Source organism: Brachyistius frenatus, unplaced genomic scaffold (genome assembly GCF_029030835.1).
Source record: "Brachyistius frenatus isolate BFR_SWC_R1_liver_20210118 unplaced genomic scaffold, ASM2903083v1 Contig_285, whole genome shotgun sequence".
NCBI classification, from domain to species: Eukaryota; Metazoa; Chordata; class Actinopteri; family Embiotocidae; genus Brachyistius; species Brachyistius frenatus.
The window spans coordinates 15,082-31,220 of NW_027210884.1; the positions used below are offsets into that span (position 1 = coordinate 15,082).

General features: G+C 42.8%; 1 protein-coding gene across 1 annotated transcript; it reads right to left on the reverse strand.

Annotated features, from left to right (window-relative positions):
• Window positions 1-7: 7 nt before the first annotated feature.
• nol10 (nucleolar protein 10) lies at window positions 8-15,800 on the reverse strand. Its single transcript, XM_069722310.1, has 21 exons — window positions 15,646-15,800; window positions 15,424-15,469; window positions 15,232-15,330; window positions 15,035-15,112; window positions 14,909-14,946; window positions 13,622-13,758; window positions 12,910-12,975; window positions 12,146-12,206; window positions 10,570-10,655; window positions 10,238-10,316; window positions 9,559-9,708; window positions 9,232-9,298; window positions 8,463-8,515; window positions 5,618-5,744; window positions 3,727-3,806; window positions 3,493-3,591; window positions 3,156-3,248; window positions 2,700-2,876; window positions 2,063-2,379; window positions 1,623-1,725; window positions 8-762 (listed from the first exon to the last, which is right to left on the reverse strand). Exons 1-21 carry the CDS (start codon window positions 15,709-15,711, stop codon window positions 616-618), a joined length of 2,169 nt encoding a protein of 722 aa, XP_069578411.1. The 5' UTR covers window positions 15,712-15,800; the 3' UTR covers window positions 8-615.
• Window positions 15,801-16,139: the final 339 nt, after the last annotated feature.

Below are 16,139 nucleotides of genomic sequence, written 5' to 3' on the forward strand. Positions count from 1 at the left end.
AGGCAAATGTGTTGTACCAAATATAATATATAGTGCACGTGTTGTTAATCCAATGTTGGATTAATGTACAGTAATATCAAATAGCATTAAAAAAAAAAAAAAAAAAAAAAAAAAAAAAAAAAATCCAAATTGTTTGTTCCTTTTCTCCCCTTATTAACTGAAATGTGCTTCAATATGCCGTTTTAAGAAAATAGATGCGACAAAGCAGGTCGCGTCAAGTCCTTTCAGCTCTTCATGTCTTATTCCCGCTGCGGCCACCCCTGCGACAATGAACGAAGGACACTTAAGGATAAGCTCCTGGTATTACATTCATATATCACAGGTAACCTTTTTTTTTTTTTTTACTTTTTTTTTATATGCTCTGAATTTGTAGATAACTAAAACACACGGCCCAGACCCCCCCCCTCCCGGGAGCAGGACAGCCTTGTCTGTCCATCAGTGTCAGCCTCTGTCTTTTCCAGAGGTGCAGCATGTCTCCAACCTTCCCACCGCTGATCAGAGTTTAAAATCAGACCACCAGAGCTGAGTTCCTGGAAGAAGCGACACAACGTAGATTTGTTGTGAGGCTTCTGCAGCATCTGCCTCATCTGTCACAGAGGACTTGGTGGCCTTTCCTCAGCGGCGGCCTCTTCCTCGTCCTCTTCCTCTGCCGCCCCAGCCTCTCCCGCGGCCGCTGCTCAGGTGTCCGGCCGAGCGCCTCAGCTTCTTCCGCTCCTCGTGGTGCTCCCGCTCCGCCTGCTGCTGCTTCGTCTGCTGCTCCGACTGCAGAGGACGACAGAATAGCGCGCGTTAAAAGGCCGTCTGCTGAGGGGAAACAAGACATTCCTCTCTTCCAGATAGGGTCCAGGTCAGATTTAAACCCCAGTCAGGTGATAATATACCCAACACAACACTCTTTGTACAACAACTAGTACTTTTTTTTTTATTTTAAAAGAGTCTTGCGGTTCCCTTTGTCTTATCCTTACATGGTTTATATTATTGACCGATTTATTGTCATTATGCTAATTAAAGGATAATTCCATATCTTCAATCTGGCATATATCTCAATGATGCGGCCCGATTATCTTTGAATGTTTTCTATGGATATTGATTCCCTGCTTCATTACACATGAGGATATTCGTGTGCACGGCGCTTATGCAGCTTTCTATCATTCTGCAGAAGGTAGATATAAAAAGTTCTTGTGTGATTTAGGTGCTTGGGGTACGATGGCTTCCTCCTGCTCGGTGCCCGTTGTGTTGCTGCGCACCGTTCACATGCAACAGATGCGGTCTCAGAATGTTTTGATCGCCCCTCCTGTACTGTAGTTCCAACTGTCTTGAATATGTTATTGGTGGTACCTCACGCTGGCTTATGGACTTGTAAACGATATGCATGATGAAGGGAGCTCCAGCAAAAACATACCTATTCGATACATTAAGGATGAGCGTATACAAAGCGCAGGAGCTGATTTCGGTTGTGCGAAACATTAAAAAAAAAACTGGCGATAGATATTAAGACCGTCTCACGCACGCGTTGTCTCGGCCGTGGAAAAGGTGAAATGTTCCAACTGCTTTGAATGATGCAGTGACAGAGCACATTTACAGCCGGGACGACGGGAAATGCACCAAATGAAGCAGCGTACCTTTTTGAGAGTGAACGTCAGCTGTTTGCTGCCCACTGCAGTGTCAGCCACGTTGTTGGGTCCGGTGTGCTCCTCCAGCTTCAGGCGGTCCTCCAGAGAGGTCCTGGAAGAACACATGACACTCAAGACACAATACAGCAAACGGTACACGAAGAGCACAGTCACAGAACTATAGTGTAGTGTGTTAATCACTGGTTTCGCCACCGCAATGTGGTGATCTGTAGCTTCATGGGGGGTGTGTGTGTGTGTGTGTGTGTGTGTGTGTGTGTTTGGTATTTGTTTAAGTTCGCAAAACTGTGACCGCTGAGTTTCTTTTATCACCATGAAGATAAGGTGCTCCTCTGGAAACCCTGAGGCAATCGGAGCGATAGTCTGGGTTTCTCCCACGACTAAGCCAGCGCACATCAAACAGTTACATCAATACATTTCCAAAGACGTACTTTTGAAGCTTCTGCTTGCGGGCCATGTCATTAAAGCTGCGGAACTCCTCCCCAGCTTTGATCTGATAAAACTGAAGCTGACTCGACTTCTTGCTCTCGGCCGTGTTTGAGGTTTTCCCTCCTCCGCTCTGCTCCCTCTCCAGCAGGACAGTGTTGCGGTCTCCTTCCTTCCTCTCCTGCCGCCGGCGATCTCTGCCTTCCTGCCACAGCAACCTCCGCTGTTCCCTCACCTCCTCCACCCAGCTCTTATCGTCGTCGTCGGAGCTCTCCTCCTCGGAGCTGCCTTTCCCTTCGGGCTCCTCCTCGTCCTCGGCCGCCTGGACAGAAGATGTTGGCGCGCCGGATGCCATGAACGTGACATGTAACACGGTGCGGGCGAACGCAGCTCGCTTTGCAGAGGCATGCGAACAAGTTAGAAACACATGACCAACGTCTGGAGGCGTCACGGCGTCACACTATTTCTAATAGAACAATGGAATCTTGGAAACCACTGTCAAGTTATGCAACGCGCTTCTGGCACAAACCAATTCAAATTCTTCCTCCATACCGATTTTCCCTTTCATAAGGGGGAGCCAATAGTGCAAGTTTACCACTGCGTTTCGGCACACGCTTTGTGTACGATAAAGTTCTGCGTTACCTGTTGGGAAGCGGCCGCCTGCTGAGCCAGCAGACGGAGCTTCTTTTTCCTCTTCTGTTCGACTTTGGAGACGATGGGGTTGAGCAGGCGGAACTCCTCGCTCTGCTCGTCCACCTGGTACTCCGGGTTCTCAAACATCATCTTGAAACGGTCGTCTCCCAAGATGCTGGGGAGAGCCTGCAGGTTGGGGAAAAAGTCGGCAGAAATGGTTTTAGTTGTCGGTTAAGACGACCAGACTGATTCTGGGAATGCAGCATTGTGTGGTTTTCTCTTCCCCCCTGCCTACAGGAAAACAAATCTTAATTTCAATCAAAGTTTGGTTATAGTTTCAACTGAGTCTCATTTCACAAAAGACAAAGTTACCAATCTTATAAATGAAGAAACACAGCATCTTAAGAATTATCACTTCATATAATTTCAGAGAACAAGGATGATTTCGGTAATCGCGTTTCCCACCTTGCCCTTCTTCTTCCTGGAAGTCATCTCTGCTTCGTCATCACCCTCCTCCATCAGCTTGAGAGCGAGCTCCTTGTTCACCTTCGGCAGCTTCTGTCTCAGTGGGAACAAATTGTCCACATCATTTCATGCACAGAAAGCGGGTGCTGTGATCTGATCACCTCGAGGTGTGAATCACAAACACACATTCATACTGACATCATCAAAAACCGGTTAAGTCTAATTTTTCACTGTTTAAAGCAGTGCGATATGTGATTTGCGTGGTTTTCTCACAACTTCTCAGGGGCTTGAGATCTGCTCTGCAAAATGATTGATGCTGTAACCACCAGACTCTCACCTTGACCTGGACTCTCTGGGTTCTGGACTCCTCGATCTTCTGGCGGATCTTATCCTTGCGATACTCCTCGTATGCGAAAGGATTCGCCATGCTCTTGACCTGCGGCCAAACCAAAACAGCAGAACAGTCAAAGCCTAACGTTCGGAGGAGCTTTTGTGTCTTGTGTTTGGGATCAGTCTCAGACAAACATTTAAAATACAGAAAATGAGGTCGATACGGCGGTTAACAGGGTACCTTGTGATAAAGCCTTATGTCCATGAAATAGCCGTGCATGTAGGCTCTCAGGAGAGATGATCCCACCAGGTGAGACAAACCTGGCACAAGTAGGACAAAAAAATTCAAATTAAAGTCAGGATTTTCTACACAGTTTTAAAAACAAAGACTAATCTTTAAAGCATACGCGGAACTTTGTATAGAGATTCCTTGGTCCAGCCTGAAATATATATTGAACTGGATGCTGTGAAATTTTGTAGACATTCATGGAGGATGAACCCTACAGACCTCTGTGATTCTCTGACCTTGACATTTTTTTTTTTTTAAATTTTTAATGAAATATCTACAAAACTACTGAATAGAATGCCCAAAACATGGGTCTAGATATCTACGGTGCCCAGAGGATGAATTTTAGGGAATGATCTCTTGCCGTAGCACCTCAGCAGATACAAGTGAAACATCTCAGCATTTACGACATTGAAGTTGTAAATACACAAAACCTGGTATGAGAATTCAAGGTTCCCAGTAGATGAATCCGAGTGACTTCGGGGATCCCCTGATTTTTCCCTCTGGTGCTAACGTGAAGTGTTCATTTGTGGTTCAGAAATGTTTAAATTAATGGATGGTTTGCAATGGTATTGACCGCATACATTTATAACCTTCTCCAGATGAAATGCCATAACTTTTGATGATCCTGAGGCCAAACTTTTATTTTGTCAGGTAGTTTGGTTTATGTCTAAATCCCTGCAGAACTAATGAGATCATCCAGCTTTGCGTTTTGTGTTCATTAACATGTTTTTAACATGATAACATGCTAAACTAAAATGGAAAACAAAAGCATGTTAGCACTCAAAGCATAGCTGTGCTTAAATATAACCTCAGTGAGCAGCCAGAATAAATGTTGTTATTTCTATTTTCGGAGTTACATGAGAGAAAAGTTGCCTCGAAAAAACAAAAAATGATGAAACAGCTTCAAAGTGTTTGATTAAAAGAGGACATATATTGAATTAAGACAGTCGATTGTCATATGTTATCAAATCTTAGATGGGCGTTTTATAACGACAACTTAAATTAAAAAAAATTGTCTCAAGACACCTGACATTAACATGTACTAACATAAATACTACATTTTTTTTAAGCAGGTGATTTGGATATAAGGAAGATAAATGCATTTGAAAAGGAGTTACGACATATCTCTGGGTAGTTTAGGGTGAACGATGAAGATTTACATTTTATTCTAGTCTTCCGCTTGTCTCAGGATTGAAATGGGAGTAAAATAGCATTACATCAGCATGACTTTACGTAATTGACCAGAAGACGTAGGGACTCAAGAGAATGTGGAATAAGTTGCTCTCCCCAGGAACTCCCATCAGTGGGTTGTGCTCCATCCACCTCACGGTTACATAACAGGGCCACATTACACGGCTCCTGTAAATCAACACTGCTACCCCCCTCCTTCCTCCCCCCTTCCTTTATTCCACATCAGCCAACCACCTCTCCCCTCTTCTTGTCATTTGATCTCTTTACTGCTGAGCCTGCATTCCAATGTTCATTCAACCCCTGCAGTGTCCACTCCCTGGAACCGCCTTACCCCCCCCCCCCACTCTACTTTTCTTACCTAGAGCCTCTCAATTATTAACCAGGCCTCTACTTAGATAGTCTCGTTATCCGAACTAACCCTCAAGGCGGCGGAGAGGTTCACAATGATTCGTAGTAGTTTTGGGTATAACTTTCAGGGCTGGGATTTAATTACCCTTTCCTATAGCGAGCCCTCTTTGCTTTCTAACTGAATGAAGAAACTCCCCGCTGGCTTTGGAGGAATCTTTGCTGTGCTGGCTGTACGGCTTTACGGTGATGCATTTCACACGCCGTGTGAACTTTATACAGTAGAATTCAAGACGCGAGGTCTCACCCAGATTTTCCAGGTCCTTCCGGGTGACAAACTTGTAGTCATCATACACTGTGCTCTCTGGACTTTCCTCCAGCTCCTCCGTTAGGTTGTCCAGGAAAGAACACCACCGAGGGGCAGGGCCCAGAGCCTGGACACGAACGCATGCACACACGCACACGCACACGCACACACACACACACACACACACACACACACACAGTTCAGATTTAGACTGTTGAGTAAATACGAAACCTGTCGTGTATTTGATGAAACAAAAATAGGCCAACTGTGTCTGTTCATGTTTCCCTTCCAGTTAGAAATGAATGGCCAATTCCCTTTTTTTCCAAGGAACCATGCTGACGTGGTGATACAGTACAAACATCTGAAGTCAAGTCGCTTCACGGTGTGCAACTTAGAAAAATATACATGGAAATATGTTCACAACAATAAAGGACAATTTCTTTCCGCAATCAAAACATCTGTTACTTCTGTGTGAACAATTCTCACGCTGCTATATAGTCATGTTTAGATTTTTTTTTTTTTTTTTTTAAACAAGGATTTCAATCATGTTCTTGTAAGATTCTAGTGAGCAGTGATCCGGAGGTCAACAGCAATTTGAATTTAAGATGATTCATTCCTAACGCAAAAGTTGTTGGCACCTGTTTTAAGAACTGATTGATCTTTACAGTCATTTTAAGCAAATTAATAATACCTTACTAATAATTAATGTCCTCCAAAGAGGCCTCAAATTTAATATTCAAACATGTCTGGCCATTTGTGGAAAAGCATCAAAATAGATTTTTTTGTTTGTTTGTTATTAAACTTTCAAATGTAGTTATTTCATTTACTGCTCCAAAGCTGAATTGACTTGGATTTTGTGATGATTACAGACATGCCAGTAGTTTAAAAATGATTATGGAAATAGGTGCACTGTAGTGTGTCATTTCTTTTGATAGTGAAATGACTCATGGTTATTAACAAGATCAATACTCAAAAGAAACATTCTTACAATCTACATCAAGGAGTGTTTGGGTGAAATGCTCTCAGCAGCTGGTTTAACTCGCGGCTGTTTGAACCTTTCCTGCATGTCATTGCCTCTCTCTCTCTTTCCCAATATTTCCTGTCAGTCGCTACCACACTATATAAAGGCAAAATGAAAAGAAAAAAAAAAGAAGAAAATAATCTTTCCTCCTCTCTGTACAAACCTGACAATACTGCAACTATTCTGTGAGAAATAGGCGAGGAAACATTTTAAAGTTCAGCAATGAGGCTTCGGTAGTAACGAGGCAGCTGCTTGTGGCTTTACTGATTTAATAACTCTTTCAATGGAAGCGTGGCGCGCGGTTTGTCCTTCAAGGCAGAGTCAGGCATCGCTCTGAACCGGGCCACAAAGCTGTGATCCGAAAAATAAGTGATTATCCATCCATGGATGTAAATTCAGTTCAAATTGAAACTGAATATCCAGTTCACATCATGGATGTCTCAGCCACCCCCACATATAAACCACTGAACAAAACAGTAAGCTAAGTATGAGTTAAGTCGTTTGAAGAGGGGCAGTTCAAAGGTCAGCTCATTCGCTGTGACATTCCACTGACTTGGGGTCAAAGGATTGGATGACATGGACTAAACTGTTTCTGCCTGCTGTGTGCAATCTGTCGGTCCACGCAGATGATGACGTCCCACCGCTGAGGCCGAAGTCAAACAGAATCCAGCGCCCACCTCCCCCCCCCTTCTCCCCCCCGTTGTTCTTCAGTGTCATCACCACTCAGCTGATAAAACCTCCAGACAATCAGGGTAACGCGAGGAGCTGAGAGCAGTTTATTGAAACTTATCTGGTAGATTACTAAAAACGTTAAAACTGACACTATAAAAAAAGACAAATAAATCACAGTCACATAAAAAGGTTCTGGTATGAGAAGGTGTTCTGGGCCAAATCAGTGTTTGCGATCTGAACTCAACTCAACTCATCCTCACAGCTTCACAGAAGACGTCATCAAACCTTGAGTCTTAAAGTTAAGCAAACATCGATAAATCTGTCAACTGTAAACATAACACGACCTTTATCTGAGTGGTTTTTTTTTGGAAAAGACTCAAAGAGAATTTCAAACTCCCTCAACGTCATAATAATAACATGTTTGTGCACATTTAGGAAATTGATGAACCCTGAGCTTAAAAAAAAACAAAAAAAACAACAATGGAGACTGCAAATAGAGCTTATTAGCATTACTAATAATTTAAACTTTTTACTATTAAGAACGTATGAAGATCTCTTAAAGCACAAAGTGACATCCTTAAATATTTTGTCAAACCCCACAAACAGTTCAGAATCTGAAGACATTGATTTTACTACCACACAAGAGAAAGAAGCTGCAACGAGCAAAGTTTTGGTACTTGTGCTTGAAAAATGACTTCTACGATTAGCTGCTCATCAAAGTAGCAGTAGATCCGGCATGAATTCAAAATAGTAATGGAATGTAAAGTAATGTGTTCACCTTGACTTTCTCTTTAATGTCGGACTTATAGGCCACAGATGATGAATTCAATGTCAGCCATGCCAGGAATTTACCCATTTACACAAAGCAAAGTCTAGTTTACTGTACACACGCATGTTCTCTAATAACCGGCGCTGTAAAATCACAGGGCAGACTGTCGATGACAACAAGCTTTCTCCAGCTTCCCTCATCATGCAGTGACCTCGTGACGATCAGATTAAGGATAGAGAAAAATAAACAGCCCGTACGTGTCCTTAAACAATCACATGAATCACGGACACTTGTGTAGACAGCTGTGTGCTGTCAGCGCAGCATCCGGTGAGCAGGACGCGAACACGACCTGTGTTAATGAGTGTAAATGTCTTTGTACTCACTGGGATGTAGAAGGTGTTCATCTTGGGATCCTCGTTGGCAGTGAAGAGCATACCTGTTGAAGAGACACGGGGTGCGGCCGGATGAAGGACAGTCATTGAAAAAAGCTTATCTGTGAACGCTGTATTTAGTTCTACTCCTGCATGTCTGAGCGTTCCTCTGCATTTGAAAATGAAAACTGGTCTGTGGAACAGATTTAAGATTTAAGAATTAATTTCTGCCTTAATAATGAGTGTTCGAAAGCTTTCAGGGAACTGAAAGGCAGCAAAGACAAAAGCATATGAATTTGTGACCTTTATAATGTTGGGAACTGGCTTCAAGTCATTGTTCTGTAACAGCTACAAGGATGAAACCTCATCAATTTAATGTCAACATGGATGATGTCAGCAATGACTTCAATGTTCACCGACTGTACAATTTAATGTCATGTTGGATAAACTGACGGGCAATCACAGGCAAGAGGAAGTGTCACGTCAAAGAGTAAACTCTACTATAATATGGCGCCACCCAGAGGTGGAAAGTGGCTGCATGAAGTGCACTTGTGAACTAAAAGACCAATTCAACCTAAATAAAATCATTTCTCTTCATGTTCACGGGCTAATTTAGAAATGCATCTAATTATTTAAGCAGCTGGTATTTTTGTGTCAATGCAATTCATTGTTATGCAGTCCTATTCATGTTAGTGTTGGTGTATTTGCTCAGAGAAGTATAGTTGCTGTTCTGCTGCTGTGATGCCTGAACTTCCCCTGAACTTCCCCGAGTTGTTCTCACCTGAATTAGGGTAAATGCAGACGTCGTTGATGTGGGTCTGAGGCTGGATGGAGGAGAACAACTTGCCCTGTGAACAGATAAGATAGATGAGAGATCATTGGCATCAGAAAGACTTGACTCAGATCCAGCCAGGACACTTGAGCAAGCATCGTTTTCACGTCTACTGCATGAAAAGGGACAGACTTCTGACAACATCTTATCATTTTCCAGGGATTTGAAACGACGAAATGGTTAATAAACTTCTTATATCTGAAGCTGAAATCAAACCCTTAGTATGACATCATTCCCATGCAGCACGGGTCAGGTCTTGGAACGGCTGTTACTCACAGTGTCTTTATTCCAGACTTTTATTATCTTGGAGTCCGCAGACACAATCAGGTCCAGCTGGTCGTGGAAGTTGAGAGACTTGATTGGCAGGTTGTAGAAGTGGTCTTTAACCAGCAGCGGTTGGCTGGAGCGCAGGTCGTAATGCAGCACCTTTAGGAGAAACCAAGAGGAGCAGAACATCTTTAAGTCTTCTGAATCCTGCAGGAAGTATATGCTGCCTCGGACTGCTGTGAGGACTTTTTTTTTTTTCTTTCTCGCTTTTTCTGATTGCAAGTAACAAACACTGTGCGTCATTAAGGGCGCCGTCTCGAGACCTTTTCAGTGAAAACGGAGCTCATTTCGAGAACAGACAGACTCTTTAGAGCAGACTCTCTGACGCCGGCCACCTTCACTGCGAGTTGACTAATCACAGGAAGAAGAGGTGGAATTTCACGCCGTGTGGGGAGCTCACACTTCACAACAAGAAACAGCCAGACAGGAAGCAATGCAGCCAGAGAGCAGTGTTATGGAGATTTCTGACCACCGTTTGACACTTGAGCAGACTGATACAAGACAGCCTTTGTTTAAAATAAGTGTATTCTATTTCACAGTTCTTTAAAGCAGCCTAATAATAATAATAATAATTAAAAAAAAAACACGTCCACAGTGTGTTCAAATAAAACAGAATCTCCTGGCTCACCTGACCGGTGCTGGTGCCGACTGCCATGGCGAGGGAGCCGTTAAACTTCAGCGCGGTGATGGAAGGCAAACCCTGAACTCTGTCAAAGAACACACAACCGGAAATGTCACCAGATCGACACAATACTGGTTTTAAGGGGGTAAAAGGAGTCCCAGAGACTGACAGTAGCTCCTCTGCAGCAGTGAAGTATACCAACTCTGAATCAAAGAAATCAGTATACTTCTGCAGCGTGTTTTTCTTGATGATGAAGGCAGTGGAGAAAAGTGACACGTGGCTACATACGCGTTGTCAAGATAGGATGATCTGAAATCATTTGACAGTTCTGTACTTACTCTGCTCCTTCAGTCAGGCTGCTGAGGGCACAGTCCAGTAAGCCCACTCGGTTCCGAACGCGAGGGTCCCAACATTCGACCCTTCCCTGGTGACCGAACAGAGGAAATGATACACAGTCCGACAAGTGGTCATGCAGCGTGTTCCCTTCTGGTTTCTGCAGGATCTCGTGCGCTGCGGTCGCGGCGGGAAGTTAATCAACTACAAATGATGCATTTTAACATGAACTGTCATCATCTATTTTGAAAAATGTACTGCGTGTAATTCAAATCATAACCATAAAACATTGGTAAGACGAGGCTTATAGTGAATGGATTTGGACAATAACTTTCCTATCCTTTCGGTAAAATTCAGAACAGGATTACAATAGAATTATTTACATTAAGTGTAACAAAATATTGTTCAAACAGCAGCAGCAATGTTCCCGACAGCAAAGTCACGACAAACTAAATATTATCTCACTAATAAAGACTGGTATCAAAATACTGAATGAAGCTTAGAAAGAAAGAAGAACACAGACATCAGTCGGTATCGGGTGGGGAGGGAAGGGGGGGAAGAGGGTGCGGCCAGCAACTAACTAAACAAGAGTTTGTCTCGTTTTAATAAATATTACAAACTAAACTGAACTCAGCAGCCTGACATTTCTCCATTCTTTGTTTAGCTCAGCTGCGATTGTCACTAAAATGAAGATAAGCCGCTCGACCGTACACGTCCGCCTGGTCTGGTTCGCTAACTTCAGGTTTAACCTGCTTTGCGTTCTTCAGCAGGAGGAGAGTAGACGAGGGAACTTGAATTGGGTCTTAAGGAGTTGCAGCACTTATTCAATGACAAATAGATTGAACTGTACACACACTGTACTGATATACTCACACAGCTATACTTCATATACTACACACAAGCTGTACAAAATATTCTGCTCTGGTGTCCAGTCTCTCTCTCTCTCTCTCTCTCTCTCTCCGTTTCTCTTGACTGCACAATCAATATGCGACACAACCCACGATCTCAAACTTTCAAACGTTCTTTTGTCTTAGGTGCTGTTAAACCAGTTGGGCGCTGAGCCCGAATGTTATAATGGTGGAGAAACACCCTGCCATACTTAACTGGGACAGAATTTAAGACTAATAAAAAGCTGTAGTCGGCAACTTTTTAACGTGGGCAGCTGAAAATTAAAAGTGAGACGAAAACGGTTTGAAAAAAGTTGAACTTTGACACTCAGAAATCCTGCGAAACACTTATTTTTGTCAGCCCAGCTGGTGTGTGACGTGAAGAGGACACTGGGGAATTCAAAACTGGAAAATACCAAACTTATTTCTTTACAAATATGAAAACACTCGGTGTGCAGCTACATTTTCATACCGGAGTTTTCAAAGCACCCTCTTTTCTTTTCTTTTATTTTTTTTGTTAAAGCTGTTGGCTTCTTACTGAGAACAACCAATGAAAGGTTAAAACCGTGCAATCGCTTCGTTCTTCTGAAAACACACACACACACACACACACACACACACACACACACACACACACACACACACACACACACACACACACACACACACACACACAGCCTGTGATGGCAGTTACCTCCGAGGATCCTGTGGCAAACAGATGATGGACGGGGTTGATATCGCACACGTTGTTCTCCCTGGTCACGAAAAAGAGGCATCGTGAACATCAGCTGAGAGCCAAGTTTGTCACAATTATTGGAGAATCGTCTGATCACGATTATTTGAGCAGGCTGCAATCATTTCTCGTAATTGTTGGAATCGTTTCCGTTAATCTGTATGAACACAGCTGGATAAAACCAAAATATTTCCATCTTTATATCGACATTGTTTTCCCCAGTTTTAGTTTTGACGAGTTGCTTCCCCTTTTTCTGCTGTGGTTTAATCGCACATTAGCGCCACCATAGTACATTGTTTATTTTGATTATCAGTCAGTAATTTCTTTATATATTTCAGTCATAGGCTTTGAATAATAAAGTTGATATTCATGTTTTAATGACCTAGTGTATTTTTTTTGTTTACGAAGACTAAAAGGCAAACAGAAATGTAATTTGCATTTATCTGTTCCAGTGTTTGATGCTGATAATGAACTCCTTTACAAGGTGTATGTGCATTTTTAAACTGGAATAGTTTTACGACAACAGTGGCAACAATAAACATAAAAATAAAATAAAAAATAGCAACTATTCGTATGACAATTAAACATCAACTAAAATATGATGGTGACGGTCCTACTGAGAGCCATGACAGCTGATTAGTTCCTATCAGAACACACCAGATTAAAGGATTATCTTTGAACCTAAAATCTGTCAGCAGTTCAGGGAAATGCTTTGCTGTACTTACACGGCATCAGTCTGAAGTGAGTTAAGGAAGCGCCCTTGTTCCAGGTTCAGTCTGAACACCTCCGAACTGAAAGAGACAACATTCAAACCATTAATGGACTCTCTCTATCAGCGTAGTCCCACGACACGTACAGGAGTCTACAAACACACCTGAATGCAACTAGGTTTCAATCATAGACTGTATATACAAAATATTCACGCGGCATAGGCTTCCTGAAGAGCAGTTTTAGAGCTCAGTTCTGGGTGGCTCTGGTCGTTGCCATCTTTGCAGTGCGAAAAAGTGGTTTTGGGGTGGACTGAGCTGAGCTGAGCTGAGGTGAGGTGGTCCAAATGAATCCTCATTGCTGAAGCTAGTGCAGCACAATGTGTGTAACCTGCAGACAGCACCCACCTGTCACTCAAAACAGCCCTGCCTTAAATGATGTATAACTTTAAGCCTCAATACAATTTAAATAAGTGAGTTATATAAAACGTAAGTTTATTACGGTGTAATTAGCTCTAGACAGCGAACACATTTTTTGTACCAGGCTGTAAACGTGTTTATTTCTGCTGTGAAGTTGAGCACATTAACACGGGAGTCGAAGAGGATCGACTCGCTCTTTGGAGTCAGCGTCCAATGGCCATTCGAGGAACTGCAGGCTCTGGCGCACCGTGTTTTAGCCCGGGAGGTTGCCGCCTGCTCTCGGTGCACAACGTCGAATCATAATTCTTACCTCGCCCCAACAAAATAGAGGTCACAGGAAGGATAGTGGTAAGAAAAGTCCCGTCCGAACTTTGGAATACGCGTCTTGTAGTAGTGTCCGTGTTGGGAGTGGAACTCTACGTAGCGGTCGCAGTGCAGGAACACCAACTGAACGGACAAACAGAAATCAACAAAATAAGGAACTTAAAAGGCAACAGTTAATGAAAATCCTGAAAAATCACTCTGCATTTTGGTTCGACACTTTAACAAATGTCACAGTGTTATCTGACCATAACCAAGTGTGATATACATCAAGATTACCCAATAAAAGATGTGAAGAGAACTGTCCCGGCAGCTATGTAGTATTCTCAAAAGATATGTGGGAAAATAAGGCAGTTTTGTTTAAAACAGTAAAAAGTTTGAACACACCTTCTCATTCAATGATCCCCCCCCCCCCTTTATATTCACCATTTTCTACATTGTAGGACAATATTGAAAACTATTAAATAAAACAGGGAATTATGTAATAACCAGAAAATGTACCAAACAAAGCAAAATATGTTTCGTATTTTTTAAATTCTGGTTGGCACAGTGGTTAGCATGGTCGCCTCACAGCAAAAATGGTGCAGGGTTCGAATCCGGGCCTGGACCTTTCTGTGCGGAGTCTGCATGTTCTCCCTGTGCCTGCGTGGGTTCTCTCCGGGTTCTCCGGCTTCCTCCCAACATCCAAAAACATGCGTCTCAGGTGAATTGGCGTTTCTACAAATTGCCCCTAGGTATGAATGAGGGCGTGAATGGTCTTTGTTTCCGTCTTTCTCTTATGTGTTGGTCCTGTGATGGACTGGCGACCCGTCCAGGGTGTACTCTGTGAGCTGGGATAAGCTCCAGCCCCCCCCCCCGTGACCCTGTTCGGGATAAAGCGGGTGTAGGCGATAGGTGGATGGATTTTTAAATTCCTCAAAATCGCCACGGTTTGCCTTGATGAAAACTTTGCATACCGTTGACAAGCTCTTAACCGGCTTCATGAGGCTGTCGCCGAAATAAAACGGAAAAAGTTGAAACGAACACAACGGGTGTTCGAGTGGCGGACGCATCTCAATATCCACCCTCGGGAGGCGACTGTGCGAATCAGGCCGCTGTTCATAAATGTACCGTTTGCATTTTGTATATTTTAGAAATGGCACGACAATACTAAGCATTAACAAATCATGAACCTTATAAACCAAATCCAACTGGCATATCTGCATGTATCATGTCACCAGATCGTACATCAAAACCAACAATTCCAGCAGCACGGCTGAAGTTCTCAGCGTCTCACCTTCGAGTAGTCGTCAGACAGGATGTCAAAGGCCACAACTTTGAGAGAGGAAAGGAAAATCATAAATCATATATATATATATGTATATATAAAAAGGTAATGATTAATTTTGATATTCCATCTTACCATCTGAATCCAAACAACGCTCAAACTTCAGGGACAGCTGATAGGTGTCGTAACAGCGAATCCTGGGTTTGTAAGTGCCTGGAAAGAGAGGAGAATAAAAAGAGAAATGACCTTGAGACAGGATGTCCCCTCGGAGGGACAAAATCATGTCATCATCACTTGTTTTGTGGAGCACTGAGTGTGCAGAGCTCATCTACCTGCTGCCAGGACGAACTGACCATCCCTGGACACCTTGATGGCGGTGCACACTGTCGGCATCTCAAAGTCCTGGATGAGCTCGATCCTGCGCTGGATGTCTGGAAGGAAAAAAAACAACAAAAAAAAAACACATTATAGAGAAAATAAAGCAGTTTTTTTTTAAAAAAAAGTTTAAATCGCTGTTAACTCACCAACATCTTTCTTTTGGAGCTGTCTTTTCTTCCGATCTGACAGCCACTGTATCAACGAGACGGAGCCGATTAGGATTTTGTCAAAACAAAACAATTAGTTCCGTTTATTTATTTGAGGTTTCAATAAGGCAGCGTGTCACTGAACGTGAGTTTGTGTTAGCTCGCTAAGCTAAGCTCGAGCTCCGGGAAACATCGCTGCGCATTAGGAGCCCGACATCTTACCTCTGGGAGAGACTTCCCGTGGCTTAAATTGTAAATCTTCACATCATTTACACTGGATATCTGCATGGTTGAACGTGAATGGGGGCTCTAACACGGTCACTGCGCACCGGTGAGCTGCATTGAATCCACGTTGTTGCTTCAGAGAGAAAAAACAAAACAAAACAGGAAGTGGAGGTTGAGTTTCGCCAAATAGGTCCGTGTAGAAAGCCCCAATAATTGCACACAGTTCCCATCATCTCCGAATTTTCTGGGTTTAAACATTGAACGGGAAGTTTAGTGTTGATGAAATCGATTTCGAGTTCATTTTCACGTTTTGTTTTATTCCATCTACGACGTTAACTTAATTGAGTTAGGCTACGTATCTTACTTTATATTAACTAATTGATTGCGCGTAAATATAATAAGGTTAACTATGTCGCCGTTTTTCATAACTAATTATTTATCTATTCACTTGTACCATTATCAGCTGATTTCTTTATTTATTATTTTTATTT

Excerpts from the sequence above, each read along its gene's own strand:
- nol10 (XM_069722310.1), bottom strand. The coding sequence starts at position 15,711 with ATGCAGATATCCAGTGTAAATGATGTGAAGATTTACAATTTAAGCCAC. Across the intron at positions 12,207-12,909 it reads TCACTTCAGACTGATGCCGT|GGAGAACAACGTGTGCGATA; the intron begins GTAAGTACAGCA and ends TTTCGTGACCAG. Across the intron at positions 1,726-2,062 it reads CGCAAGCAGAAGCTTCAAAA|GACCTCTCTGGAGGACCGCC; the intron begins GTACGTCTTTGG and ends GTGTTCTTCCAG.